Raw genomic sequence first — 20863 nt, forward strand, 5'->3', positions numbered from 1 at the left:
AGTAATTTTTAACTAGAAAAGGACGACAAAGTTTGAATAATGGCTTGGCAATGTCTTGTCAGAAAGTTTAAAATGTTTTGCATATTGATGTGTTTTAAAACACAGATTTATGCGTTTGAAATGTTACCATTTAGATATTTGTATTTTATTTATTTCTTTATTTCCGCTTTATATTGAATACATTTTTAGACCTAAAATGAAAAAAAAAAAATGCTTCATTTCTCAGATTGACTTTACCTGTTTGTCTGAATTGTAATTCAGTAAATTCTACTTCCTTTAATTCCAAATCAAATTCCAGTTCAACTTCCTGTGGGTTGTGCCAGTTCAGTTAAGATTCCCACAAAACCCACAAAGACACAAAGCAAACAAATATGATAAAAAATGACAAACAATTTCCATTTTTTCCCACTAAATTACTTTTTATTATCTATTATCTGATTCTTTCTCCTGCTCTTTTTCTCGCTGCCCCACGATCAATTTTCTTTGATAAAATATTTCTTAACTGAAAAGCTATATGCCATTTATCAATGGACTGCATATTTTAGTGCTACAAATTAACAACAGAGGTTTAAGATGAAATGCATAAGAAATTAGTTCTACACACACAAGAGCATTTAAGAACAAAAACAAATGGCTTGAAATAAAACATCTGAACAATGTCTTGAACTGTGGTAACTGTGGTAAGTTGAATTATTGAAAAATAATGCACATCCAAGATGAATTACCACCTCGGATGAGGCTTATTTTTTAATTATTCAATGACCCATCATCAATTATTTCTTACTTTAAGTACACTAGTTTGCATCATGTGATTAAAAAGGCAAATGCTGTCTCCATGGCAACTGTAGAGTTTTCTGTCTCTCTCAGGCGTCTGTTCTGCAGAATCTCCGTTCGGCTATGCGGAGGCAGATTCGCCGTCACTCCTCTCGTCGTTCCTCGTCACGGAGGCGGCTTGGTCGTCTGTGGAATCGCCTGTTCCATCGTGGCTCTCGGTTACGGGGTCAGATCCCACTCCTCACGCCTCCGGGTCCCACACACACAAACACGCACTCCGATCTGAGCCTCCACAGCTACAACACAGCGGACGATGGCGGCGAGGAGTCGCGAGAGAGCGCGGGACAGACTCCGTCACCCTGTTCGACGGTGGCGCTGGGATTGGCGCTGCAGGCTCACACTGAGGCCCTCTGCCTACCTGACAGAGAGTCTCCGGCCTCTCCTCTCTCTCTGCCCTCACCCAGCTCGCCCCGCTCCACCTCTGACACCCTGGAGGATGAAGATGATGAAGATGACAGAAGTTCAGAAGGGATGAGAGCGAGACCCAAACAGGGCATTTCCCCAAAACATAAAGATGCCGATAGTCCTCCTGGACCCCCCGATAGCCCCAAACGTAGCACGAGCCGGTCGAGATCCTCCAGACGGCTGGTGCAGGAACTAGCTGCAGAGCTCAGAGGAGTCTCTCTCCTACGCTACACCTCTGTGGGCATCTCGCCACTTTCTTCCCCAGAGTCACCAATGTCCTCCAGCAGTCAGTCTGAGGAGCAGAGGAGCTTTCCTACATTCAGAAAACCACACACAGACTCGCTTACAGATGCTCACGGACACTCCAGGAAATCATCAGGAACGGAAGATGTTCCCGGTGATTGTGTCAGGCTTTGCAGACTCACAACTAGTGAGGAAGAGGATGATGAGATTCTGTTAGTGCACTGAGAAGCCTTTATCCACCCCCCTCCCCCCATTCTGATTTTGTGCCAACACAGTGAGCCTTACTAGGTTCAACCAACAGCCTTGCATTTAGAGTCATAAAGTATGTTTACATGCACAGCTGTAATCAAGCTTTTTGCAAAGACGAGCTACAGTCTTCATCTGACTGAATATATGGCACAATTTGAATGCAGATATTTGAAGGATTAAATACCTTGTACGTTACCTCTGTCTTTTGGAGAATGTCACAATGCCAAGGCCAATTGTAGTCTGAATAACGTGTATACATGAAGCCGAACTCCAGTCACGCCTGGGTCTGTTAGTCCGACTTTGCAAAAACCAGACTGGTTCTATTTCAGTCAGGCTAAAGCGTTTACATTACATTTTAAAAAGACAAATTATTGCTTTAGTTAGACTGAAATTGAAGTGCATGTAAACATACAGTACCATTCAAAGGTTTGGGGTCAGTTAGATTGTTTTTTGTTTTTTAAGAAATTGATATTTTATTTAGCAAGGATGCATTGAATTAATCAAAAGTTACAATAAAGACTTTTACATTGTTACAAAAAATGTCCATTTAAAAAAAAATGCTGTTCTAGAATTGAATGAAGAAGAAAAAAGCAGCATAATTGTTTTCAACATTGATAATAAGAAATGTTTCTTGAGCAGCAAATCACATATTAGAGTGATTTTTGAAGGATCATGTGACACAGAAGAGTAATGATGCTGAAAATTCAGCTTTGCCATCACAGGAATAAATTACATTTTAAAATATATTATAATAGAAAACAGTTATTATAAACTGTGATATTTCATAATATTTACTGTATTTTTGACCAAATAAATGCAGCCTTGTTGAGCAAGAAGAGACTTCTTTCAAAATATGCTAAAAAATCTTACCAATCCCAAACTTTTGAACAGTAGTGTACTTGAAAGTTTGGAGCCTTGTAGTCACAGAATGTTTGCCCTGTCAGAGTAGAACACAGGAGAGTTGACCTCAGCTCAGACACTGCAGTTTTTTCTTTGGTCATACTTGATCAGATTATCTCACAGTTCAGCTCCAGCATTCGGTATGATTGTTCACATGCTAGAAATCACCAAAAACCTTATGAATGTGGCTACAACACTAAAGCACACATATGTGCATAGATACTATCCCTCATGGAATATCATGTCAATAACACTGAACTTCATTTGCTTGAATCTCTACTTCTCATCAATAACATTCAGCTATGACCTTCAGAAACTCTGAAAAGGCTTCAGAGTTTCCTCTCACCTCCCCAACGCCTTATAAGAGATTCACCGTGTCGCCTACAAAGGGTAACATTCCTGCACTCATGTCATGTTTATCTGAACCAGACAGTTGTGTCAGAATTATGCTTTACACATTCAGATCTGAGTGATTGTTGGTTGTGCTCTACGTTTGTTCAAAAGTTTGTGGTCAGTAAGGTTTTTTAATGTTTTTGAAAAGTCTTTTATGCTTACCAAGGCTGCATTTATTTGATTAAAAAAAACTGTCAATTTTTTTGTAACATCAATTTAATGCATCTATGCTAAATAAAAGGATTCATTTCTTTAAAAAAAAAAAAAAAAAAAAAAAAAAAATCATATTGACCCCAATCTTTTGAATGGTAGTGTAAGATTTTATACACTCAGACTACTGGAGCTTTGTGCTCATTTAGTGATGATCTATATCAGCTTTTTTGTATTTAAGGTTTGTTTGTTAGTCTGGCCACCAGACTGTAATATCATGGCAGGTCCAGCAATGACATGAGTTATTGTTAAGCTTTTTCCCCATGTAAAAGACCAAGTCTTTTCTTAAGGGAAGCAGAACTCAGGGATTGTAAAATGGTTAATGAGAGAGAAGCAGTTAATGTGAGTTTCCTTGTTAACAGCTGTAGTCTGAAGTTCTGAAGCAATCAGGACATCACAAAGTCATGGGAAAATGACTCAATATCACATTTGTGTTTGAGCTCACACCAGTTTGTGTCTTTGTTTTTCAATTTCATTTGCATTCATGCATTTGTCACTGGAGGCGCTTGTTTGCTAGTAAGATTACGTTGCTGCCTTTTCCCTGAATGTATGTTCTGTGTTTTTAAATGTAGTGCCACATACTCTGTGATAGCCATACTTGCTGCTTTAGCACATTTGGTCCTGGTCCAGAACTAATCAAACTAAAAAGCTGGTCCCATCTTTGAAGGGGTCAGTCTGTTCCTTCATTCATTCTCTCTGCTGGCCGACTGCTTGTTATTTCTCACGTCTCCATCCTCCTTGCTCAGACTGCATGATCTTTTGTCTGATCCCAGAAGTTCAAGAATGTGCCATTTCAGAGATTCACAGATTTTATACAGATGCAAATGATGTTTTATTACATTGTAAAGCATTTAGATTCAGTGCCATTAGGGAAGTCATGCATTTTCTGGGTTCAATTAAAATTGCTTAAAAAAAGTCCTGCTAAGATACTTTACTTCCTTGCAGTATCTGTGACTATTTCTTTGACATTTCTTAAATAGTGTCCTGAAGAATTCAAATAAAATTCAATGGACAAGATTAATCAACAGATACAGCCACAGTAATGTCTTTGGGGTTATTCGGCCAGCAGACCAGTGGTTCTCAACCTTTTTGACTCGGAGGCCATCCATTGTCCAACACAATATTTGAAGACCCCCATTTTTTTAATAACAAAAAGTAGTGTTGAAATGTAATTAATCAAGATTCATTTTGTGTTTCCAGAAGTTTCAAGAACTGTTTGAGCTAGCATAAAAACAATAGGTATTGAGGAGGGAAGAGAATTATGATTTTGATTTGTGTGTGTTTAGCATTTTAACTAAAATTATTTAAGTTAATTATATTAAAATAACTTGTCATCATGCAGCCTCCTTGGAAGTTTAATGGGGCCCCTGGTTGGGAACCACGGCCCTGGACTGACTCTTTTTTTTTTTTTTCTCATTGCAGTCTATGGTTACCTTTAACATATTTTGTAAATATATTTAAAAAATGTTCCCCTTCCAAACTGGTTATGCTTTGATGGATTTCATTTCCTGGAAAGATGAAAAATACTGTGTTTACTTGTACCTTGAATTAAACGCACATTTCTCCATTAAATATTCAGACTAATTTATTGTTATCTGGATAGAGTCATTCATAATCATAATCTTCCCTGAAGAACGCAATTAGCCCTTTAGCATACATAGACCAGGGGACATTTTACAGAAACTTCCTCCCAGAAGTCTTAAGATCCTAACCCTCCCTTGCCATAGTTACTAAACAGATAGGATTCTAAAGTTAGCATGTTTCTGTAAAATACTGTAAACTGTGTCTCATTTCAGAAAAGTAATCATTATAAAATTGACTGTTATTTATTGTGTGGCACAAATCTCTGTCTTTACAATATAATGGTAACTTTTCTGAATTGAGGAAGCATCAATGACATATCGTCCCCTTGGAATTATAAGGTTCTGTCTGACATTTTTGTCAAAATTGAGTTATTCACATATTCTTATTTTGTGACAAATTGTTTACATTATGTGATGTTTTTTGTGACCTTTTGGAGGACGCAGCTTTCAAAATGAGAATGCAAAGGTTTCATGTCCTTACTCAAACACACACAGAGAGAGTAACACACAATTATTACTTGCAACCTTTTTTTAGAATTAAATTTAATGTGCTAATATTGTTATTGATAAACACCTTTTAACTTTTTTTTTTTACAAAACACAAGTATATCAGCATACATGTCTATAGTGCATACAATATGAAACATATGTATACTTAATACATACATTTCACACTTTACTAATGTCAGGAATGTGATTTCACAATGAATCCCTGATGTATTTGAAATTTTAAGCAATATTTACATTAAGATTTCACTGTACTGTGCTTTTCATTGTGCCTTTGCCGCTGTGGGCAGTGAGAGCATGAACACTGCTAGTCTTGGCGGACATCGCTGAGAGACACTGAGCTGGACACATGGAAAGAAATGAGCACTGGGGTCTTCATACCGGGTATGATTGTGTGTCTAGAAAGATCTGACCTGAAGAGGGCGCTCAAGTGCAAAAGCCTCTAATCAACTCCTTCAGATCCAAAATCTGTTTGACTTCGGTTTGGTGGTCAGTTTCAAATGAAAAGATGGATATCATCGCTGTTGCATATAGCTCAGTGGAATGTCCATGTTCAGTGCCCAAAATCAAAGCCAAAATAGACTAATGTCTTGTTATCTAAAGGCATTAATGGGTGGAGGACTACATCTCCTTTTGGATAACAGTTAAAAGTGTCTGCCCTAGAGATTTTTTTAAAATGTAAAGCACCTTTTATGTACATAATGTTATTCAAAAAGAATGAACTTGGAACATCTCATGGTTCCTATCATCAGCATAAGGCTAAAAGACTGGCAGTGCTAATGAGTGCTGGGGCAGAGCCTCTGTTTAACAGTGGCAGGAGATTGTTGCTTATTCAGGAAGCATGGCAATAAGTTTAGCGTGCAATATGAGCTAAAAATAGGTAACTACATTAAAGTGCCTAGACTATTCTTGCATAGACAGTTGAGCGCAGCTAGACGTTATTACGTTTTTTGCTTGAGGGAGTAAGTAATAATTAGGAGGACTAGAGGACAAGGCCTAATCCTCTAGGTGAGAAAGTTCAGACTCACAAATGGAGTTTAGATTTCAGAAAACTGTTAAAAGGTAAACAGGCTTCAAGAAGTTGCTCACTTACAGGGGATTACTAATAAAAAGGTCTACTTAAAGTAAAGATAATAACCTCAAATACAGAGAGATCCTGTAAGGCACATGAGAATACACCAACAGTTCTCAAAAAACGAACAACTCCCAGAGAAAACATGAAGACGACATAGGAATTCAGCTCTGACAGGACAGGAGGAGGGTGCGTTCAATTACAAGGTGATGTCCGGACGAATGTATGCGAGGGGAGAACTGTTTCAACTAAGAAATGTGATGTCTGAGTGAGAAAACGTAAAATTTCTGTTTCTTCTGCTGTGATGGCTGAGTCTCAGAGGAGCTTCTGGGGAGCATCTCCTCACATACAGCATCAGACAAGGAAAACACTCAATAACGGATGGACAACAGGTCTTTGCTATTCCAAACAGGAGTGGAAGAAGTCCTGTGCTGATGCTCACAGCTCCGATTTCTCTGTAAGAGGCTGTATTTCAGAAGGATCATCCTGGGGGAAGACCACATAACACAACTTCTGCCCCAGATAGGTGACTTTCTCTGAAACACATGCACATTTACAGATGTCAGATGGTTTTTCATTGCAGAGTGCTAACAAAACAATGCAAAGAAGTTTTGGCTGGTCTTGCTCACCTACAGCACTGTAAACCCAGTATGGTTTGTTCTTCCACTGAACTCCAATGAAGTAGATGGGGACACCAGTGAGCATGATCACCAGCCCCATACCACACACCACTGGCTCCGAGTACAGACTAAAGCCCAGCAACACTGCCCAGAACACTAGATAGCTGCAAGGGACCAACAAGTTTACCTGCACAAAGTGAGAGAAGAAGAGGGAGGTGAATAAAACCAAAACACTGACCAGTCAATCTAAATCCATCTTCCTGATGAGGTCTGTAGGTGGCAACTCAAGTACCTTGATGGGTCTGACTAGTTTGGGTTTCTTCCATCTGTAGTACAGCAGCCCAGCTATAGTGACTCCATATGAGAGGTAGTTTATAAAAGACACGTAGTTTATCAAGTTATGAGTGTCTCCAATACACAGGATCACTATGGTGGCCGTACACTATGGAGAACAAGAGAGAAAGACACTTAGACCTGGTTTGCACCTGGTATAAGATTCGTCTAATACAGCGATTCTCAACCTTTTTGACTCGATGGCCCCACATATTGGCTAAGATATTTTCTTCCGGCATTTTATGTTGTAATAATGACAACACTGCTTGTTTTCTCAAACTTTTTAATTAACATAAACTGGAAATGTTGATTTATCCAAGATGTTCATGTCCTTCTTTCTTTAGTCGAAAAGAAATTAAGGTTTTTGATGAAAACATTCCAGGATTATAGTATGTCCTACACCTTCCCTATTCAACTTACGGAACAAACGCGGCGCCGGTTCCGTTTTATCCGTAAGGGAAGGTGTAGGACATACAGCGTAAGCTTTTTGAAGAATCCGGAAGGCGGTATGGCAGAAGCACTTGCAAGGCGATCATTTGTGTTTATAAAGACATTTTTTTTTTTTTTTTAGAAAATGACCGATCGTTTCTCTAGATAAGACCCTTATTCCTCGCCTGGTATCGTTTAAAGCCCTTTGAAGCTGCACTGAAACTAATTTTGACCTTCAACCGTTTGGAGGCCATTGAAGTCCACTATAAGGAGAATAATCCTGAAATGTTTTCATCAAAAACCTTAATTTCTTTTCGACTGAAGAAAGAAAGACATAGACATCTTGGATGACATGGGGGTGAGTAAATTATCAGGAAATGTTAATATGAAAGTGAACTAATCCTTTAATTAACCATGATTCATTTTGTGATTCTGTAATATTCAAGATTCTAATTCTGTAGTTCTTCAATAAAAACATCATTTATTGAGGGGAAAAATATTAATCTCAGTTTGGATTTAGATTTTTAATTTTTTTTTTTTTTAGCATTTTAATTAGGTTAGATTAAGTTTTAATACATTTACACTGGTTTCACAGACAAGGCTTAAGCTAGTCCTAGACTAAAATGCATGTTTGAGCTGTTTTAACTGAAAGCAACTTGTACTGACATATCTTAAAATATGTCAATGCCATTGTTTTGTCTCAAGATGCACACCAGTAATGTTTTTTTCTAAGGCATGTTCATAAAAGCTACTTAAATGTCCTAACTGAACTAAGGCCAAATCCTGGCTAGTCTTCCGTAGCCAGACCTTCCGTGAAAATGTTAAGTCTATGTCCCTACAATAACAGACCGCATTAATCTAATAAATTATTCATTCAAGAACGTTGTGCAAGTTTACTGTAACAATGGAGCCGTGAACTTCACATACTTTTCAAAGCGTTTAGTTGACCCTGGTAAGCACTCATTGTCACAGCTGTAAACACAACTGCGTTCTTTTCCAAGAGGGGGTTTGGCGTCATGGCATTTGTTTCCAGGCGGACCATTAAAGAATGCGACACACACGTCTCCTGGACATCCCATAGAATTCAACCAACCAGATGATGACTTTGAAACTCCTGAAGTGTTTCCAGATAAGTGTGCCATATGCATCAGACATTCAGCCAACGGTCCGTGGGCGTGACGTCTGAGGCTGAGACTAAATCCTGGCTTAATCTAAACCCTGTTTGTGAAACCAGGCCTAAACAAATTGAATTCATTCAGTGACCCCCCCTTGGTAGTTTGCTGGGGCCCCCCTGGTTGAGAACCACTTATTTAATGTGAATCAAAAAGAAAACACCAGGTCACCACGCTTGCTTTAAAATTGTAATCTCACCATAAATTAGATGTTTTGTGACATATTTTAGTTCAACTGCTATAGTAACTTTTAATGTGCTTCATATGATCTGTGTCATTGAATGTTCATGAAAAGCAAATCCGTGAAGTTCTGTGAAGTAAATAAAAAAAGTATTTTCCCATTTTTTGTTTAGTTAGTTATTGTAAAAGGAGCACATAACCAGCAAAGTTTGAACCCTTTTTTAGATCTTCGAATCACTATAAATCAAAGGGTGATCTGGCCTTTTCTGTGGTTGGGCCCAAGCTTTGGAATAGTCTCCCCTTTCATGTGATGTCTGCTCCTTCATTGGACATTTTTAAGTCTACTCTTAAATCTTATTTTTATTCTTTAGCTTTTGGATGTCTGTAGCTGTTGTGTTTATTGTTTAGACCTGCTTATGCACAGCCATTTTTTTTTCTATCAATTTATATTGTGCTTAAATGTGCTTTATGAGTAAATGTTGTTGTTGAACCCTTTTTTAGTGCAGATTGATTGACAAGTGAGTAGGCGGTCCTTCACGGTTGTCCAGAACGCATCAGGACAGATTAGTAAGTGTTTATACAACAAACACAATCACATGACTTTTCTGTTACCTTTCAATGTGGTTTGAGTGATCTGTTCACAAAACATTCTGGACCCTGTTTAGACCAAATCATGCAGACTGAAAGCAGTGTTATGTTGCATGTGCTGTGTGTGTGAATAGCTCTTTCTCTCTCACACAAACGAGCAGGGCGGGGATTGGTGTGCAGCTCTTAAGGTGGATCATAGCCAACAGGTAGGGCAGGTGACCCTCTCTGGCGCCTGAGAAACACAACCTGTGGAGGATGGGCAATGAAGCGGTGAATACTCTGGTTTAGGGGTGGCTGTATTAGGCCTGTAAAATAGTGCTTGTGTTTCTTTACCTAGAAGAGGTAAACAAGTATCCGTTAATCCCCCCAAAGGTGGAAAGAGCTACAGAGATGGGCATCACCCAGGAGAACATTCCTAGCAGCTTCTCTCCAAATGTCTGCAACACAACACACAAAAAACAGACACCGATTTAACAAAGCACCTGATAGTGTATTGTTTCTGCAGAAGAGGTCAGAGAAACTCACCACAGCAACAGCGTTCGACTCCAGCAGCTCTTGAGGGGACATGGAGGAGAAGTACGCAATGTTGGTGAGAGTATAGACGAGTGTGACCAGGGGGATGGAGATGTAGATCGCACGTGGAAGATTCCTAGACAGATACACAAGAAACCGTAACACATCATACAATATACATTGTATGAGAGCTGGGCTGATTTTCTGTAAGATTTATAAAAAAAAAAATAAAAAAAATACTGTATGTGGAAAAGTGAAAATTAGTAAGAAATCTGTGAAAATCAAGCATTAAAAGTAAATAATGAAAAAATGTAATAATTTAAATAGGCCTTACAGCACACACACACACAAACTATATTCAGATACCTCATAGCAGTTCTTTAGTACATTTGGTTAATTATTTTTTGGTTAATTAATTTAGTTATTTAATTATTTTTGCTCTGTTTTTTGCTTCTTTTTGTTGACAGTCTTTTAATTTGTTGCCCTGATTATTCTTAAGAAAAATGTGATAAGCCTTTGGCAACAGAAGTGCTGTTTTTGCCATCAAGACATGCTTGAAACAGGAAGCATCTCAAATAGCTGCGAAGTAATCCTTTCTGTGACCTGTTTTGTGCATGTCCGACAACTTCAGCACTTGTGAGGAAGGTGTGGAATCTGTGGATAATACAGTACTCAATGCTACATAACAAGAATAAATTATGCAGACTGTGGATACTTGTTTGTTTTACAGTTTGCTGCTTCTATTTATACTGTTGCTGCATTTATTGTCACTTGGTGACTGAAATCATTTGTCAGTTATTTGTCATTTGGTTATTGAAAGCTTATCTTTTACATAGGATTACTTAGGCTTACCGTCACTGTGGCTTCAGGCAATAACTGACAGGTCTGACTCGGGTGCAAAACCAGTCAAAACTTCCAGTTCAGCTGGGGGCAGGGTATTCAAATCACTAATGTTTCATTATTTTAGTGAATGTAAGCAAGCTATGCTCATATTCTGATTTTAAATCGTAATTTTGGCAGCTCCTTAAATGGGTCATACCACTGATATGACCAGAGCATTGAGCAGTTGATGTAAATAGAAAACTTGGCTCAAAGAAGGATGCAGTTGCATGGATGGAGCAAGAACAATATAAGTGTCTAAAATGCATGCACACAGTTCAGTTGAATGGTAAAGCTTGCCCTCTTTAACAATGCAGTTAAACTAAATGTATGAAACAAACTTCGTACAAAGCTGAAATAACCTCAACATTAACAACAATGGAATAAGAGCACATTGTTTATCTCTCAAACAGATGTTAAAGTGTAATTCGTTACTATAGCAACAGTGGACACCAGCACATTTTGAGTAGAACAAAAAAGAGCATTTTATTTAACATGTTAAACTGTACCCCACTTTATTTTTTTACTGACACCTTTCTATTCACACTGTTTTAATCCCTTATTTCTTTGATCAAACCTCTCACTTATCCTTCTTTGCCTTTGCCCTTTTTTTAAAAAAGACATTCAAATCATCTTAAGTGGACTTGCTTTTCAAAATTAGTTATAAAACAATCGCTCCTGGCAACAGGGATAGCTGGTACTGTATGTTTGCTTTGCATAGCATCAAACATGACAATTTATGTAATTAATACCATGTTTTGCTCCAAAAAATTATACAGTATAAAAACAGTTGTGTTTGATTCTATACTGTGATACAGGCTGTCGATTAGCGTTGTATTATAAATACACATCATTCTTATGAAAATACCTAAGATGGCTTGAAGAACACAGATAAGCATCATCGCAATCATGTGTTTTCTTCACGTTTCATCAGTCAAAACGTCTCTTTCTGCATGTTATTAAGCCTTACCAAGATCCAATGCATTTGTCCATATAAGGGATTTCCTGGGATGCATTTAAGTAAATTTTTTTATGCCCTTCCCTCTGTCTCCTTCAGTCAGATGTACATCATTGCTTACGTTACATGAGTGCCCACTACTTACGGAACCCTTGAAATGAACGCCCTAAGCCCTTGATCACTTGGAATCCGCTATGAAGCTGATTTATAATTAATATAATTAATTTGTTTTAAGCTGCATTCTATAGGCCTGTATGTATGCTTGGGCTGTTAAAAAATTAATATAAACAAATATGAATTAAATATAAAATATTAAAAAACACACAAATGAAAATGATAACAATACAATAAACTATACCTTTGTTTAAAAAGTCAGTCAGCTTAAGGTAGCTACAAGTATTAAATGCAGTTAAATGCCACAAAAACTCCAATATTATACACTAGAGTTATGTGGGGTGGGGGTAAATTAAAGGGATAATTCACCCAGAAATGAAAATTCTGTCATCATTTACTCACCCTCATGCTGTTCCAAGCCTGTATGAATTTCTTTCTTCTGCTGAACACAAAAGATATTTTGAAGAATATGGGTAACCAAACAGTTGATGGGCCCCATTGACTTCCATAGTATGGAAATAAAATATACAATACAGGTTTGGAACAGCTTGAGGTTGAGTAAATGATGATAGAATTTTCATTTTTTGGTGAACTATCCCTTTAAGCGAGACCTGCTGTGACGTCACAATCATGTTGCATTGTGGTCTATGTATCTGCCTGAAGTGTACATGTTGAGTAGACTCACTCCCTCGGTCAAAGTCGAGGGATCGAGGGTCTGTCCAAACAAACTTGCCTCGTCCACTTGACAAAGTTGAACGCACTTAGCGGTGGGGATTCCCCCAAGGGGAAGGGCGAGTGTATGTCTAAAAGTGGAGTTAAACGCAGCCCTGGAACGTCGTAAGATTTATGGTTCTCACTTGTGGACTTTCTGTGTGAGGGTGCCCTCCGGCTTCCAGTATGAATGAAACAGACATTACATGAGAGTGTTTAGTGCTCCATAATGATCACATTTCCTCATTTTGTGTAAAAATAGAAAAATAATACTGAAGTACTTAGTAATGTAGTTTTTCAGCAAACTACTTAATTACTCTTACTTGAGTCATATTATTTTTCTGTACTTCTACTTGTACTCATGTAAATTATTTCTTAAGTAGCAATACTTTTACTTAAGTACAATTTTTTAGTACTCTTTTCACCTCTGACTTCAACCGATCACCTGTAGGATGGCCCGACCCTGATTTTGACACATTAAAGACTAATATAGACTTACTTGCGAGGCTCAACCACCTCTTCAGTGACGTAGTTCAAGAAGTTCCATCCACTGTATGCAAATGAGGCCTGCAGGAAGGCCAGAGCAATCTGCCCCACTGATGGATCCTTTATGAACTCAAAAGCTCTCTGAGGCTCCAATGCATCATAGTGTCCTAGAGAGAGAAATAAATATCTGCTTAATTCATACATGATTTGCATTTGGCAGACACTTTTTCCCCAAAGGGACTTGCATTGCATTTATAGTACAAGTTTGATCAGTTCATGTATTTTCTGAGATTCAAACCCATGACCTCAGTGTTGCTATAGCTATGCTCTACTGTTTCAGCTACAGGAATACTCACCAAACATCAGATCCTGAGCTCTTTGTTTATTTTTTAGCATAAAACACTGTATTTTTCACATGCTCTTAGGATCAATCTGTTCACATTCATCCTGACACTCTAATGTCATCAGTTTGATTTTGTTATTCCACTAGATAGGAATCAATCAAGTCAATCAAGTGTGAAACTGCACTGCTTAGTTCTCTCATTTACTCAATTTTTTCTCTTGTCAGTTCAGGGAATGCCTCCAGACAAGCACGGTAAATAAAAATATATATAAAAAAGTCTGCACAGAACGTTCACTTTGTTAAAACACTTCTGCAATGGAGGCTTAAATTTTACATTAGTGCCACAATCATATGCTACAGTCTTTGCTTAGTTTGTTATGAACTGCCCAAATTAAATGGAGCTACTGTATATGCTGTACTGCTCAAAAAAACAAAACAAAAAAACAAACAAACATCCTAATATCCTAACATTCTCTGATTCATTCTTATTTTCATTCCAGTGACTGTGATTGAAGATATTAAATGAATGCTAAATAGAGTTGTGATGGTGAGTTATCTATATACTAAATGACCTTTGCCCTGATTTGCAGTCTGGAGTTGATGCTATCTGTTTACAAAAACTGTTTACAATCTGTCTGCAGATTTTGGGCAGTCAGAGTTGACAGATTTCACAGAAAATGCATATACACATAGTGTATGATGTGCATCCAGTTGGAGGATATCAAAGTGATATTTTGAGATGATTTTAGTACACACTGTTTTCATGTGTCATGCATCTCTTAGCAAAGAGGCACGTTTCTGAGTTTATTGTGTTCGGAACAACCTAACCATTACAAAGTCAGAAAGTGTATGATGCCTAGTGATTAAAATCTGTTCAGATTTTATAAGTCATGTAGTGTATTCCAGCCTTAAAGGTCACTGGTTCAAGTTTTAGTAGGGGTGATTTATGAACCATCTCATGATTGTGCCATTGACCAAGTCACTTAACCCCAGGTTTCTTTAAGTGGGCTAATCCCAGAAGTAAATGTATTGTAAATCACTTTGAACAAGAAAGTATCTTGTAAGAAACTCATAATACAAGAGATACCACTAGATGTCACTATTGAAAATATACACTATTGAGTTAAAGAAAAGCAACAGGAGTAAATAATGAAAGAATTTTCATTTTTGAGAGAATTAGTCATCTAATGAAAGGCTTTAGAATATATGGTTTTAGAAGGTTTCCTCTCTTTTTTCAAAACAGCCCATTATTTTTTTTCTTCTCGTGTTTTTTGGATTATTTCAGTGCCTTGCGCCCACTCAAGGTGAATCTTTTGCTTTTTATTCATTAGATAATAGGACTGTTTAGGCTAGCAGCACATGGGAGTGCTTGATTCATGGCATTTAATTGTGGGAATTAGTCACAGATGTGAGTTATCACACTCTTTTCTTTTCTCTCATTTGCCTACTCTTAATTTCTCTCTTTTAATCTCTTCTAAACTTCATTCTCTGCTTCAGTGGTTTACACACTAGCAAAGTACTGTTACTTTTCAGGAACGTACGTGTTAGATTGCTTATCTGTACTACAGTTTGGCCTAACAACTGAAAATGAGGGAAAAATCAATAGAGTATAGAATTTTGATACCCTTAATGTTTAATAATTAATTACTGTACATTTATAGACATTAAGAAGACATTTATAGACATTCGGTACTTCGTACTGCATCGATTTTAACAGCACAAAAACCCCTTTTTTTGAGAGAGAATAGCATGTTTCATTAAAAAGATGACAGCTGGCAAGAACATGCGTGTAAAGTGTACTGACAGTCACATATACACACACCTTTGGCAATCTGGACGATTCCCACTACAATGATGAGAACAAGGGCCAGCAGCTTCCCCACAGTGAAAACATCCTGGATCCGTGTCCCCCAGCGCACACTGGAGCAGTTCACCCAAGTCAGGAACACTGTAAACAAACACAGTGAGCCCACAGTTATTCGTTCCCATATTCCAAACTCACTAACAGTTTTAAAAATAATTTACCTTAAATATTATGAAAAACATTAGCAATATCCATAAAAGGAAAAGAAAAAATGTATTATCATTTATAAATAATTACTGCCGCACACTTCGGATGTCTTATCAAAGACCTGTTTCACAAGAAAAACTAAGTGTCATGGGGACAAATCAGGTTGTGATTCAGTAATGGAAGCAGTGTGGTTTTGTTGGCAGAGCAGCACTAACTGGTCACATGGCCCATTTTTATTAGCTTAAAGAGGGGAAATAAAGATCAGATGTAACTTATTTTACTGCTGCAGGCAAAACACTAACCCATTCATGGCTAATTGGTTCTCAAACAAGGGGCCGGGGCCCACTCAGCAAACTTTTTAAAAAGACAACATTTTCAAAAGACAAAATAAGAATTAAAATCTGCTAAAACAACTAAAAACTAAGTTATTTCTTATTTTAATTCACCCCCTCAGCAACTTTATTTTTCTTTAAATAAGCAGGGTTTCAACAGACTTGGGATACCTGCATTTATGATGTATGATATGATGCATATATGATTGTAAGTAAAAATATTTTTAAAAATCGTTCTTATCCAGTAAACCACGAATGATTGTAAAAGTCAAGTAAATTCATTAATACTTATGGAATTTAATTTACAGAAACTTGGTGTAGGGCACTCAAATACAGGGCCTTGGAGTCAGAAAGGTTGACAGGCATTTCTCTAACTGAAGGCAGTGTGGGTTAGTGCAGAGGAAAAACAGTGAGACGGTTACCTCATCTACCTTATAGATGTATTTGGTGTCTATCTTTATGCATCACAATTGGGACTTCTTTAGAAACAAACAACCAAAAAAAGAGTAGTTTATCAAGGGGCATCAATACAACAGCCTAAAGCTGACAGATCAAAAAAGTAAAACTATACATTCACAAACGGAAGTACGGGCATTATAGGCCACTGCTTGTCTGTACATCTGTGTTGAGGTTAGTGGCTTCTGTGTTTAGCCGCATTGTGTAACAGCTCCGGTGTAGATCCGGTACACAGAGGTCCGTCTCCAGGGCTTGATGGCACGGTATACCCAGGCATGCCGAGGGAGACACTGGGCAAAGGGGAGACGGGTTACCCCCACTCATCCATCAATGGCCGGAATTACCCGCCCACACACGCAAACACATGCAGGGCATCTGTCAGACCCCCCTAGACAAACAGCTTCCGATGCCCCACAACAAAACGGTCCAGACGCCAGCTGAATTTTTGGCCAGAGTAAGCAGTCGACAAGAGCAGCTCACAGCCTGCAAACTAACAGCTAACCTGCTCAACTTCATCCACTCGTGTAATCCTGAGCTCAATACACACCACCTGTGAACCTCCATACCCTGACAGCGCCTTGAGAGCCACTGCAATAATGCAATAATCTGCACTGCAATAATCAGAATTTAAAAAAAAAAAAACATTTACTAGGCAACATAGAAACTTATATAAGAGATAGTTCACTCAAAAAAATGAAAATGTTGTCATCATTTACTTGTGATGGTATGACTTTCTTTTTTCTGTGGAACATATACAGTCAAACCAAAATTTATTCAGACACTTTGAACATTTCATTCATTAATACAGTTTATTCACTATAGTTTAAAAAAAATGGTAATAAAATATGACAAGATCTCAGAGGTAAACCGTGTCAGAAAAAAAATGATCTTAATTATGTCAGATAACACTTAAGCAAAACACGGTCAGGTCAAAGTGTCTGAATTATTTTTGGTCCCAAATTTTTATAGATTTTACTGGTAGTCCACTGTATGAAGAATTTTTAGGTATAAAATGTCACAGTTTACTTTATTTTGCTATCCTCACTTACATAAATTAACTATAGTGTCCTCACCCACTAGTAAAAATATATTAAAAATATAAAAAATGTCTGAATAATTTTTGGTTTGACTGTATATACAAACACTTTTTCCAAAATATCATGTTTTATCTTTCACAGAAGAAAGTCACACAGGCTTAGAACGACAGGAGGGGGAGTACATGATGAAAATGTTCATTTTTGAGTGAACTAAAATGATTAATATTAATGCACATTAATACAGAAAGTGTTGTGGTCACATGTGTGCATTTAAGTATTTTATAATATAGGCTCAGAACAGTTACAGTGTTTGCCATGGTTTTGGTTGGCTCTTGTTTGGCTTTAACGGATCTGACTCCAGCTCCTTCTGTTTTGTATCACAGTGCAGGAGTGACTATGAGTGGCCAAATGAAGTTAAATGAACACAAAGCTAATGAGAGGAGAATTCTAATGAAGTGCTAACAGCCTTTAAATCTGCCAAAATACAACCACTCACTCCAAACCCCTGAGAGGGACATCCCTCTGCAGCTAATTGACCGATAAAGCCAACAAAAGATGCACTAAATACACAAAAATGTGCAAAACACTAGCCTACAACTCACTGTGGCCAAAGCCTAAAAGGAGTACTATATTTTTCACATTTACTCAGTATTATAGATGGCGGGCTTTTTGAAATGTTTTATTTAAAGAAAGGCATTAATAAATAAGTTTGATAAATAAAACTTCTTCAAGACTGTTTGAAAAAGCAACCCATGTGGATACCAGGTTGAGAGACTGTGCTGAATTGTAATATAGGCAAAAAGTTGGTTACTTTGAAGAATTTAAAATACATCTGAATATTTTTGTCACTGCATAACTTGTTCATTTGTTTCATTTAATCTTTTTGAATGTATTTTGATTGGTATTGTCTCTTTACTTTATTTGGCAGGATTTATGTATTTATAAATGACTGTCACATGACATTCATCAGAAGACATAAATCTGAGAAACAAGAGTTGAGTCACATGAACAGATCTCTTTCAGTCTCTGGAGGGCATGGCCTTTACTTTTACACAAGAGAGAAGCTTCCAACACACTCATAATCAATTACAATGCACTGGTAAATTACCTGTTACACACTGTTGTAAAAAAGCAACCTGACACACATCTTTTCAAATTCAAATTCAAATTAGAGATCAAGTTGTTATTTTATGCTGTATTGCATTATGCAAATTAAGAACACTCTCAGCAAAAGTTTGTGTGTCCAATCCAGCAGAATGTGTGCGTGTGTGTGTATCTCTGTTTGTAATCTGACTGCAGCAGACAGAGCTTGTGACATTCATTCAGAACATTCAAAAGGGGAGGGCAAATGTAACACATGCCGCAATATAGACAAATTCCCACACCGTGCAACTAAGAACATTCACTCACACATAAACAGGGGTTCATACATGCATCAGTTTACCACTAAAAATATCCACTGCTGCATCAACACAGGTACAGACAGCTTGAAAAGGCCCCAAAACCTTTTCAGACACTACAAGCTCTGGGTTATGCTTTTTCAAAACGTGTTCCTGAATTTGAATGAAATTAGAGTTAAAGCGAAGCGATGCATTTGTGTAAGAAAAATATCCATATTTAACACGTTTTAAAGTAAAATAACTAGCTTCCGCCAGACCGCCTTTCGTATTCAACTTACGAAAAAAGCGTAACTGACGTTAGGACCACTGCATCGCTTCAGGAGGCCTTTATTAACCCCTCGGAGCCGTGTGGAGTACGTTTATGATGGATGCACTTTTTTGAGTTTCAAACAGGTGGTTTCCATGCACTGCCATTATAAAGCTTGGGAGCATCAGGGTGATTATTAATATAACTCCGATTGTGTTTGTCTGAAAGAAGTCATATACACCTAGGATGGCTTGAGGGTGAGTAAATCATGGGGTAATTTTCATTTTAAAGTGAACTAATCCTTTAATTTTATATTTTAATATTTATAGTAAGTTCTTATTACAGATGGTGTAACATTTTGTGGTGCTGTCTATCAAAATTAAAATCTGTTTCAATGGCTGTGTTAATTGCTTATTTCTCTAAACATAGTTTTGAGAAGTCTAATCTTTTTAAGAATCTATTCAAAAATTAATGTTGTTGTTTTGTCACAACTTTTGTCTTACAGTTAAATTTCAAGTAAATTCCTCTTCCTGTCATTTTACTCACAACAAACTTCCTGTGGGCGTGGCCAATTCAAATTCCATTTCACAGACTAAAAGGGTGCCAGTTTTGTCCAACCCTGCTTTAATCCACACTACTGACTGACTCAGCGGCAGTTCATGAACACGTGACAAGCAGGTAAAATGTGCATCCAATGCATTTTTACAGTGCAAAGGACATGTTTTGTGGGCATTTGTGTGGGAACTGTGTGGGTGTATAATGGGGGTGAAAAAAGACATGTGAAAGTGTGTGAAGACCACAGGTGTTCTCCTGAGGTCTTTGAATGTCATAGCTTACAGTGCTCAGCGTAAATGAGTACACCCCCTTTGAAAAGTAACATTTTAAACAATATCTCAATGAACACAAAAACAATTTCCAAAATGTTGACAAGACCAAGTTTAATATAACATATGTTTAACTTATAACATGAAAGTAAGGTTAATAATACAACTTTAGTATAATAATAATATATATATATATATAATATATATAATAATACAAAATTATTACACCCCACAACAAAAACTACTACATCTAGTACTTTGTATGGCCTCCATAATTTTTAATGACAGCACCAAGTCTTCTAGGCATGGAATGAACAAGTTGGCGACATTTTGCAACATCTATCTTTTCCCATTCTTCAAGAATGACCTCTTTTAGAGACTGGATGCTGGATGGAGAGTGATGCTCAACTTGTCTCTTCAGAATTTCCCATAGGTGTTCGATTGGGTTCAGATCAGGAGCCACTGAATCACTTTCACCCTGTTCTTCTTCAGAAATCCAACAGTCACCTTAGATGTGTGTTTAGGATCATTGTCATGTTGGAAAAGTGCACGACGACCAAGGGCACGGAGTGATGGTAGCATCTTCTCTTTCAGTATAGAGCAGTACATCTGTGAATTCATAATGCCATCAATGAAATGCAGCTCCCCGACACCAGCAGCACTCATGCAGCCCCACATAAGGACACTGACACCACCATGTTTCACTGTAGGCATCATGCATTTTTCTTTGTATTCCTCACCTTTGCGACGCCATATAGTTTTGAAGCCATCAGTTCCAAAAACATTTATCTTGGTCTCATCACTCCAGAGTACAGAGTCCCAGTAGTCTTCATC

The 20863-nt window shown here is 37.6% G+C and overlaps 2 protein-coding genes across 3 annotated transcripts in view; one reads left to right on the forward strand and one right to left on the reverse strand.

Annotated features, from left to right (window-relative positions):
* Positions 1-4818, forward strand: part of lrp3 (low density lipoprotein receptor-related protein 3) — an 18150-nt gene extending 13332 nt beyond the window's left edge. For both annotated transcript variants that reach the window (XM_051899646.1, XM_051899645.1), the window contains exon 9: positions 868-4818. In XM_051899646.1, the coding sequence (XP_051755606.1) occupies positions 868-1707 (840 nt within the window). In that variant the 3' untranslated portion in view covers positions 1708-4818. The remainder of the gene's footprint in view (positions 1-867) is intronic.
* slc7a10a (solute carrier family 7 member 10a) overlaps positions 3282-20863 on the reverse strand; it is a 26923-nt gene continuing 9341 nt past the window's right edge. The window contains exons 4-11 of the mRNA XM_051899647.1: positions 15545-15670; positions 13393-13546; positions 10244-10367; positions 10052-10155; positions 9868-9964; positions 7309-7458; positions 7026-7203; positions 3282-6932 (exon numbers count right to left, since the gene is read on the reverse strand). Coding sequence (XP_051755607.1) covers positions 6835-6932; positions 7026-7203; positions 7309-7458; positions 9868-9964; positions 10052-10155; positions 10244-10367; positions 13393-13546; positions 15545-15670 — 1031 coding nt within the window. The 3' untranslated portion in view covers positions 3282-6834. The remainder of the gene's footprint in view (positions 6933-7025; positions 7204-7308; positions 7459-9867; positions 9965-10051; positions 10156-10243; positions 10368-13392; positions 13547-15544; positions 15671-20863) is intronic.

The sequence above is a fragment of the Ctenopharyngodon idella genome, chromosome 7 (assembly GCF_019924925.1).
Source record: "Ctenopharyngodon idella isolate HZGC_01 chromosome 7, HZGC01, whole genome shotgun sequence".
NCBI classification, from domain to species: domain Eukaryota; kingdom Metazoa; phylum Chordata; class Actinopteri; order Cypriniformes; family Xenocyprididae; genus Ctenopharyngodon; species Ctenopharyngodon idella.